This window comes from Lepisma saccharinum, unplaced genomic scaffold, assembly GCF_977018435.1.
Source record: "Lepisma saccharinum unplaced genomic scaffold, izLepSacc3.1 HAP1_SCAFFOLD_1095, whole genome shotgun sequence".
Lineage (NCBI taxonomy): Eukaryota > Metazoa > Arthropoda > Insecta > Zygentoma > Lepismatidae > Lepisma > Lepisma saccharinum.
The window spans coordinates 23,590-33,636 of record NW_028143741.1 but is presented as its reverse complement, the minus strand read 5'-3'; the positions used below and the strand labels follow the sequence as shown (position 1 = coordinate 33,636).

The 10,047-nt window shown below is 38.2% G+C and overlaps 2 protein-coding genes across 2 annotated transcripts; both read left to right on the top strand.

The window, feature by feature from the left end:
* Nucleotides 1-393: 393 nt before the first annotated feature.
* Nucleotides 394-1,623, top strand: LOC145983498 (ionotropic receptor 93a-like). Its single transcript, XM_083116588.1, has one exon. It carries the CDS (start codon nucleotides 394-396, stop codon nucleotides 1,621-1,623), a length of 1,230 nt encoding a protein of 409 aa, XP_082972714.1.
* Nucleotides 1,624-5,032: 3,409 nt separating this feature from the next.
* On the top strand, nucleotides 5,033-6,262 carry LOC145983497 (ionotropic receptor 93a-like). Its single transcript, XM_083116587.1, has one exon. It carries the CDS (start codon nucleotides 5,033-5,035, stop codon nucleotides 6,260-6,262), a length of 1,230 nt encoding a protein of 409 aa, XP_082972713.1.
* The last annotated feature ends 3,785 nt before the right edge of the window (nucleotides 6,263-10,047 follow it).

Sequence of the window (10,047 nt, the reverse complement as noted above, 5' to 3'; positions counted from 1 at the left end):
GATATTGAAAGCTTATACAAACTATACTTACAATCCATGGATATAGGCTGTACAACTTTTGTTATATCATCTGCAGATATTGACTCAACAGTTCTTGGTCTGAAACGTGCATCTGACCATTCCATACAAACCAATGCGAGAAAATATGTAGTAATAAACCAATACAATATCAGCAAATTGAGCAACATTTTAAATAACAAATACATGAAATATTTTCCACATGTTTACGTCATAAATCCTCTGACGAGTAACAGCTATGATATTTTAACCCAAACTATTGGCAATAATCTGAAACCACACAAACTTCAAGTTATATCCAAGTGGGAAAACAATAATTTTACAGATGCCGAAAACTTGAAAATTGATAAATTATACAATCTGCAAGGTATAATTATGAAACTGTTATGGATTGCATATCCGCCATATTGTTTAGAGGAGAATGGTGTTTACGAAGGCACGGACTACAGAATTATGAAAGAATTCTCCAAGATACACAACTTCTCATGGGAAATCCACTCCTATGACGTCAGTTGGGGATTTCCCTCGGATAATGACTCCACGCATAGTTTCTACGGTCTTATAAAAACAACAGACTATCAAGCAGCGGTGCCTGGAGATTACTTAACAGAATCTAGGAAGAAGTATTTCTACCAATCGATTCCGTACATTCAAACTAGTCTAGGATTTCTTACTCCTAGACCCAAGCGTGCCAACTACTTGTGGTCTATATTTTCACCTTTCACATATTACGTGTGGATGTGTGTGATTGGATACGTCATCCTGTCATCTGTTGTTCTGAATGTGCTTGCAAGAGTTATTCGCTACATGTTTGATTGGAAGAGTCCTTACGTGGAATGCAGTTATTCTCTCTTATACTCCCTTAGCATTGTGGTTGGTTTAGGAGTGCCTAATACGTTTCACTCGGTCGTCATGAATTTCATAGTGTGGCTGTTTATGACTTCTATTTTGTTGATCACTGCTTACGGATGCAACTTGGTGTCATTTCTCACGCTTCCTGTATTCGAACCACCGATAAACACACTGGAAGATTTCGTGCAGTCCGGTTTGCAGTGGGGAGTAGACGACATTGGTTGGGTGGAGCATTTCAAAACAAAAACAGATTCTTTGATCCAGGTCATAACGAAGAGATTCTTCGTAATTCAAGACTTCAATAGTTTCAACAAAGTAGCCAGGGATGGGAAAGTAGCAGTTCTGGCAGAGAAACTCATTTCGAAACGAGTTTCCAACATTTACTTTCTTGAAGACGACACGGTTTCGAATTTGCGATTGATGAAAGATACTGCTCTGAACTTCAACGTTGCCTTTCACTTTGCGAAGGGTTCTCCGCTTGTGGAACTCTTGAATGACCTTCTGAGGTTTCTGACGGATAGCGGGATAGTGGTCAAGTGGCAAAAAGATGTCATTGATCAATACGAATCAAGGGCTCACATGTCCCTTATGGACAATGAGTATGATATAGTGATGTCACTGCGCCCTCTTTCAATGGATGATGTTGATGGAGCCTTCCTATTATTAGTGATAGGACTTACAGTTTCGATCGCTATCTTCATAGGAGAAAATGCACAACGCCTACTTAAAGCTATTTCTGGAACTAAATCGTAAGATCTTCCCTAGGTTATTTACCTCCATTACCTGCAAAAATATTATTTTTCTCTGGTGATGCACCAGGGGAATTGTGGAAAGGTGCCAGATCTTTGTGACTCCCGTCTTTTTCATATCCAATTATTTGTACCTCTTGGAATATTAGAAATTTTCAAAAATGGCCAATATTCCTAAAATAAATAATTAATGAGTGCTACATGTGAAAATGATTTTAAATTGTGTTGATTATCTTGTTAAACACTTTCCAAATACCTTACGTTACTCCATTTGTCTTATTCTCGCATTGCCTTCATTGGAATGCAATTTATTTTGAGAACTATATAGGGCTGCTCTAAATCATGTTCTGAAACATATGTTATTCACTTTTAATGGAATCCAAGTGAATACAATTTCTACAGATGGAAAAAAAAGTTCACAGAGTTAATGTACTGGTAGGGTGGAATTAGGATAGAACCCGGAAATAATTACTACAGAAATGATCCTTGGGGTGCTGTTCACCTACTTCAGGTTAACTAATATCCAGAATGTCAAAACCGTACGCCTTGGAGAAAAATTGATTTCTAAGGAACAATATGAGGGACTAGGCTTTGTCATGAATATTATTGTAATATAATTAAGCCTTGTTTCCATATTAAAACCAATAAGTTGCTGACCAAGTCAGTTTATTAAGATAAAAACACTTAACACGTAACGTTTCGACCCTGTATCAGGGTCTTCCTCAGACGAAGAACTGAATATTATGTAAAATACTTTTTACCACAAAACCTTATCAGAAGGTTATTACGTATCCTTATATTTTATCAGTAGCTGAAATGTGTTACATTTCAATCTATGAAGGTACAATAGAGCGTAAAATTCGAATTGTAGAAGTACAGGGTTGCGTGTAAGTCAGCTTACACATTTCACATGGAGCTAATGAAGGAATGAGGAAACAATGATCGAAAGAATTCGGTGATAGTGATATTTTGTGAACACCGATAGGTTGGGGGAGCCTTGCAATTTTGCATTATGGGGAATGGTTAAGGACATGGTGTACTCCTCACAACCGACAGACGTAGCGTGATTGTGACTTATTGGGTGATCTGAATTTTTCGCCATCCTGTATTAAAGTGAAAAAAATATAGTGAAACTTTACGAGTTCATGGTAATTTTGTTAACCTCCTGGAACGAATATGTTTCTTAATAATTTTTCAAATGTAACAGTTAGTTATCAAAATAGTCTATGATGATATTTTTATGGGTTTGGCAACTTTTGATTCTACCTTCCAATGTAAAGTTTATTCACATGTCAAGCCAAGTTTCCGGCAGGTGCAACTGCTCGTGCAACATGACGTTTCCTCCTTCGTTTTGTAGTGGCAGCGTACTGCATGAAACAGACTGTGTGGTGCCGGTGGTTCAACGGTTGTAGCTTATTTAAGATGCTCTCTTTGTGTCCAGCCCCACATTCTTGGGTCTCATTTGCTAGTTGATAAATATTTCGCCGGCTCCCGTGGCGGAGTGAGGTCCCGTGTTCGAATCTCGGACTCGGCATGGATGTTTGCGAGTGTTCATTCATCAATTTCATCACGTCATCACTCATCCCCATCTTCGCAAATCATTCAAAAGTGGCACAAAAAGCGAAGCAAAATAAAGCAAATCAATCAATTGATAAATACAGTTATACTTGTATGTATTCGGGTAAACTATGGTAACGAATTGTTCTGGGTGATAGGGATGAATCTTTTGAGGATATTAAAACTTGCTCATTCCATAAGAATGTGCCGAACATTTAAAATAACATTAAATACACGGCAGAGTGGAGTGTTCAGCTCTTGCAGCAAATGACAATGGGTGAGACGGTCGTGTACAATGGGAAGCCCATCTAGTATTAACCCTTGTCTACCGGAGGGTGGTATGAGAAACGACATACACCAATGATGGGTGTGACAGTGTGGAGCTTGTTCCCCGTTACCCTATCCTGCCAAATCCCAAGGAGGAAAGAACTCGACAACTTCTGAAGGTCCTTGGCCCTTGCAAGGTGGAAAGCACCAATCTAGATCCCCCTAAGACTAACATGTTTCTATCGACTAATTGTATCCAGCCTAACACCTTTACTTTTTATATGGGGTGTTAAGGGACTTTTGAATCACCCACTAGGCCCTTATATGTGACTTTGTCTACATGAGATCAGGTATTGCACGCACGCACACACATTATACATGTACGTGTGTGTATGTATGTATGTATGTGTGTGTGTGTATATATATAGGGGTATATATATATATATATATATATATATAAATATAAAATATGTGTGTGTGTGTAAAGGAAAGTAGGTAGAATGGGACATTTGGTAATATTTTGGGGGGGCAAGATTTGTACATCCGGCACTGCTATAAATTATATTTACATCTTTTCATATGTGACACCATTCAATTGTGACACTTTCTCATTCTATGTGCGAGTTTTAATGAGATTTTGTACACATTGGGAAGCTTTGGAAATGAATACACTACATAAAACCTGTACTGAAACTTAGTACCAACGAAATTGTATTTGTCACATGTTCTCACAATGTCTCAGTACACGGGAATATCCTCAGCTCATAAAGATGACCATTTAGCACTTTGCCAACCTTTTCTATTCTAATTACATCAAAAAATATCCTAATATCCTTATGTACAGTTCGATGAATTCTAATTAATATTTACTGAGTTGAATCGTCGAAAAATGGTGTTATTATATTGCTCCTCGTGAATATATAAGCTAATAATATAAATTTATTTCTTGCAGGTTGGGTGAAGTTATGATTACACTAATACTCATATTCCCATTCATGCTGCAAGTGCATCTCTTAAGATTTCAAGAAGAACCAGACGAATGCGTGGACGGCCTGTTAAGGACATTAATATCTGATTATATACGCGAGAAAACATGTGTTGTTGTTATTACGCATGTAAATGACAGGAAACACATATCAAGTGTTGGCACATACTCGTACATACCTGTTATTCAAAGTAAAAGGTACATAAAGCAAGATATTGAAAGCTTATACAAACTATACTTACAATCCATGGATATAGGCTGTACAACTTTTGTTATATCATCTGCAGATATTGACTCAACAGTTCTTGGTCTGAAACGTGCATCTGACCATTCCATACAAACCAATGCGAGAAAATATGTAGTAATAAACCAATACAATATCAGCAAATTGAGCAACATTTTAAATAACAAATACATGAAATATTTTCCACATGTTTACGTCATAAATCCTCTGACGAGTAACAGCTATGATATTTTAACCCAAACTATTGGCAATAATCTGAAACCACACAAACTTCAAGTTATATCCAAGTGGGAAAACAATAATTTTACAGATGCCGAAAACTTGAAAATTGATAAATTATACAATCTGCAAGGTATAATTATGAAACTGTTATGGATTGCATATCCGCCATATTGTTTAGAGGAGAATGGTGTTTACGAAGGCACGGACTACAGAATTATGAAAGAATTCTCCAAGATACACAACTTCTCATGGGAAATCCACTCCTATGACGTCAGTTGGGGATTTCCCTCGGATAATGACTCCACGCATAGTTTCTACGGTCTTATAAAAACAACAGACTATCAAGCAGCGGTGCCTGGAGATTACTTAACAGAATCTAGGAAGAAGTATTTCTACCAATCGATTCCGTACATTCAAACTAGTCTAGGATTTCTTACTCCTAGACCCAAGCGTGCCAACTACTTGTGGTCTATATTTTCACCTTTCACATATTACGTGTGGATGTGTGTGATTGGATACGTCATCCTGTCATCTGTTGTTCTGAATGTGCTTGCAAGAGTTATTCGCTACATGTTTGATTGGAAGAGTCCTTACGTGGAATGCAGTTATTCTCTCTTATACTCCCTTAGCATTGTGGTTGGTTTAGGAGTGCCTAATACGTTTCACTCGGTCGTCATGAATTTCATAGTGTGGCTGTTTATGACTTCTATTTTGTTGATCACTGCTTACGGATGCAACTTGGTGTCATTTCTCACGCTTCCTGTATTCGAACCACCGATAAACACACTGGAAGATTTCGTGCAGTCCGGTTTGCAGTGGGGAGTAGACGACATTGGTTGGGTGGAGCATTTCAAAACAAAAACAGATTCTTTGATCCAGGTCATAACGAAGAGATTCTTCGTAATTCAAGACTTCAATAGTTTCAACAAAGTAGCCAGGGATGGGAAAGTAGCAGTTCTGGCAGAGAAACTCATTTCGAAACGAGTTTCCAACATTTACTTTCTTGAAGACGACACGGTTTCGAATTTGCGATTGATGAAAGATACTGCTCTGAACTTCAACGTTGCCTTTCACTTTGCGAAGGGTTCTCCGCTTGTGGAACTCTTGAATGACCTTCTGAGGTTTCTGACGGATAGCGGGATAGTGGTCAAGTGGCAAAAAGATGTCATTGATCAATACGAATCAAGGGCTCACATGTCCCTTATGGACAATGAGTATGATATAGTGATGTCACTGCGCCCTCTTTCAATGGATGATGTTGATGGAGCCTTCCTATTATTAGTGATAGGACTTACAGTATCGATCGCTATCTTCATAGGAGAAAATGCACAACGCCTACTTAAAGCTATTTCTGGAACTAAATCGTAAGATCTTCCCTAGGTTATTTACCTCCATTACCTGCAAAAATATTATTTTTCTCTGGTGATGCACCAGGGGAATTGTGGAAAGGTGCCAGATCTTTGTGACTCCCGTCTTTTTCATATCCAATTATTTGTACCTCTTGGAATATTAGAAATTTTCAAAAATGGCCAATATTCCTAAAATAAATAATTAATGAGTGCTACATGTGAAAATGATTTTAAATTGTGTTGATTATCTTGTTAAACACTTTCCAAATACCTTACGTTACTCCATTTGTCTTATTCTCGCATTGCCTTCATTGGAATGCAATTTATTTTGAGAACTATATAGGGCTGCTCTAAATCATGTTCTGAAACATATGTTATTCACTTTTAATGGAATCCAAGTGAATACAATTTCTACAGATGGAAAAAAAAGTTCACAGAGTTAATGTACTGGTAGGGTGGAATTAGGATAGAACCCGGAAATAATTACTACAGAAATGATCCTTGGGGTGCTGTTCACCTACTTCAGGTTAACTAATATCCAGAATGTCAAAACCGTACGCCTTGGAGAAAAATTGATTTCTAAGGAACAATATGAGGGACTAGGCTTTGTCATGAATATTATTGTAATATAATTAAGCCTTGTTTCCATATTAAAACCAATAAGTTGCTGACCAAGTCAGTTTATTAAGATAAAAACACTTAACACGTAACGTTTCGACCCTGTATCAGGGTCTTCCTCAGACGAAGAACTGAATATTATGTAAAATACTTTTTACCACAAAACCTTATCAGAAGGTTATTACGTATCCTTATATTTTATCAGTAGCTGAAATGTGTTACATTTCAATCTATGAAGGTACAATAGAGCGTAAAATTCGAATTGTAGAAGTACAGGGTTGCGTGTAAGTCAGCTTACACATTTCACATGGAGCTAATGAAGGAATGAGGAAACAATGATCGAAAGAATTCGGTGATAGTGATATTTTGTGAACACCGATAGGTTGGGGGAGCCTTGCAATTTTGCATTATGGGGAATGGTTAAGGACATGGTGTACTCCTCACAACCGACAGACGTAGCGTGATTGTGACTTATTGGGTGATCTGAATTTTTCGCCATCCTGTATTAAAGTGAAAAAAATATAGTGAAACTTTACGAGTTCATGGTAATTTTGTTAACCTCCTGGAACGAATATGTTTCTTAATAATTTTTCAAATGTAACAGTTAGTTATCAAAATAGTCTATGATGATATTTTTATGGGTTTGGCAACTTTTGATTCTACCTTCCAATGTAAAGTTTATTCACATGTCAAGCCAAGTTTCCGGCAGGTGCAACTGCTCGTGCAACATGACGTTTCCTCCTTCGTTTTGTAGTGGCAGCGTACTGCATGAAACAGACTGTGTGGTGCCGGTGGTTCAACGGTTGTAGCTTATTTAAGATGCTCTCTTTGTGTCCAGCCCCACATTCTTGGGTCTCATTTGCTAGTTGATAAATATTTCGCCGGCTCCCGTGGCGGAGTGAGGTCCCGTGTTCGAATCTCGGCCTCGGCATGGATGTTTGCGAGTGTTCATTCATCAATTTCATCACGTCATCACTCATCCCCATCTTCGCAAATCATTCAAAAGTGGCACAAAAAGCGAAGCAAAATAAAGCAAATCAATCAATTGATAAATACAGTTATACTTGTATGTATTCGGGTAAACTATGGTAACGAATTGTTCTGGGTGATAGGGATGAATCTTTTGAGGATATTAAAACTTGCTCATTCCATAAGAATGTGCCGAACATTTAAAATAACATTAAATACACGGCAGAGTGGAGTGTTCAGCTCTTGCAGCAAATGACAATGGGTGAGACGGTCGTGTACAATGGGAAGCCCATCTAGTATTAACCCTTGTCTACCGGAGGGTGGTATGAGAAACGACATACACCAATGATGGGTGTGACAGTGTGGAGCTTGTTCCCCGTTACCCTATCCTGCCAAATCCCAAGGAGGAAAGAACTCGACAACTTCTGAAGGTCCTTGGCCCTTGCAAGGTGGAAAGCACTTTGCTGTCTCCATCAGCAAATTTTGGCAGCACCAGCAGCTGCTTCGTTTCCTTTGATGCCCGTACTGACAGAGAAGGATGCTAACCGTCGAAAACTTTACTTCACTGTAGGGTGTCTGGAAGAGAGTGCTTCCAGACTCTAGAGCACACTAAGGGAATCCGAATAAATTAGTGTGCAAAGTAAAGTATAACGCCTTTAGTATTGCACAGAGTTCTGCCATGTAGATGGAACAAGCTGAATGTAGAGCAAAACTGTAATTGTGCAAGTTGACAACAGGGCACAACCCACTGGATCAATCGATATGGACTCATCCATATAAAAAAAAACAGTAAAATTGGGATTAGGCAATAATCTACAATAATTAACATCTCTACGCTGGGAGGAACCAGGCAACGTCGAAGTCTACTGTGATTCAAAGGGAACAGATCTTGCGGTTGCACTGGCAGAGACGATTCCCCGCAGGTAAAACCGCGAGTGAAAAATCAGGCGAGGCCAGGCCGGCTCGGTAGCTCAGTGGAGTCGACCTCCGTGGCGGAGTGGTTAGCAGAGCGCGCTACAAGGCCAGGGGTTCCGGGTTCGAGTCCCGGGTAAGGCATGAGTATGTGTGTTTGTCCAGATAAGAAACTGAGAAACTGTAAAATATTGAAAAGTGTAAAAATGAGAAAAAGGTTTCCCTGCCTTTGAATTATGATACAGGTTAATGGGACATGCAGGCAATTCTCATGTGGAGAGAGACGGAAAAAGCGGGTGGACACACGGCAGATCGCTATCAACCGGGGCCTCAGAGATACTTTTACACGGGCCTCACACCAGCTTCCGTAACGTCACAGGATTAGTCAAGTATAGTCTATTTACAACATTTAATAAAGTACATTGTAAGAGTATAATATTTAATTTTCTGTGTGAATAGTCTTATTCGTTTAGAACGTTACTTTCACCTGATAGTATATAATTTCTATTAAATTGATGTGGAATAAGAACTTACGGTGCAAGTTATGCATACAAGATAATTTTGTAAAGGTTTACGTACAGAAGGGTGAGGAAAGAGATTGGAATTTCGTATTAAATAAGCTTCCAACTTTGGAAACTCAGTTCCCGTGTATAATTTGAATAAATGTTTATCTTGTTAGAAATCTGGTAAATATTTGGATGCACAAGCAGGGTTGTTAAACGTCCAGGAATTTTATATAAATTCAATTCCAATCCAGGATAGAAAATCAGCAAACGTAAATAGGTTCTGGACCGTAAAGTATTTCAATTCGGTCCAGGAACCTTTTTTTCCCGATCAATCTAAATACGGTCCAGGAACCTTTTTTTTTAGAATGAATCTAAATACGGTCCAAGAACCCTTTTTCAATGTAACAATAAGCAATTTGGACCGAATTTAAATTGTGCGAGAAAAAAGGTTCCAGAACCCAATAGAACCTATTTGAATTTATTTGTTCCTGGAACTTTAACAACCCTGTGCACAAGTTTCCGTGGTTTGGCTATAGGTTACATTTTTTTAAAAAATTATTTTTCGCATAAAAATCTTATATGCAAGCAAAGAGAGAAAGTGTACAAATAGTAATGCAACAAACGTACCAGCCTAACCTATTCGCAATCCCTAGATGCTAAGAACACCAGTCTTAAATGATCTAACAGTAATTCAAGCATATGAAAAGGGATTTATGATCACACGGAAAATGAAACTGATTTAGAATATTAATGAAAGCAAATTTTTTTAATAAATCAAAATCAAAATTCAAGAATACAG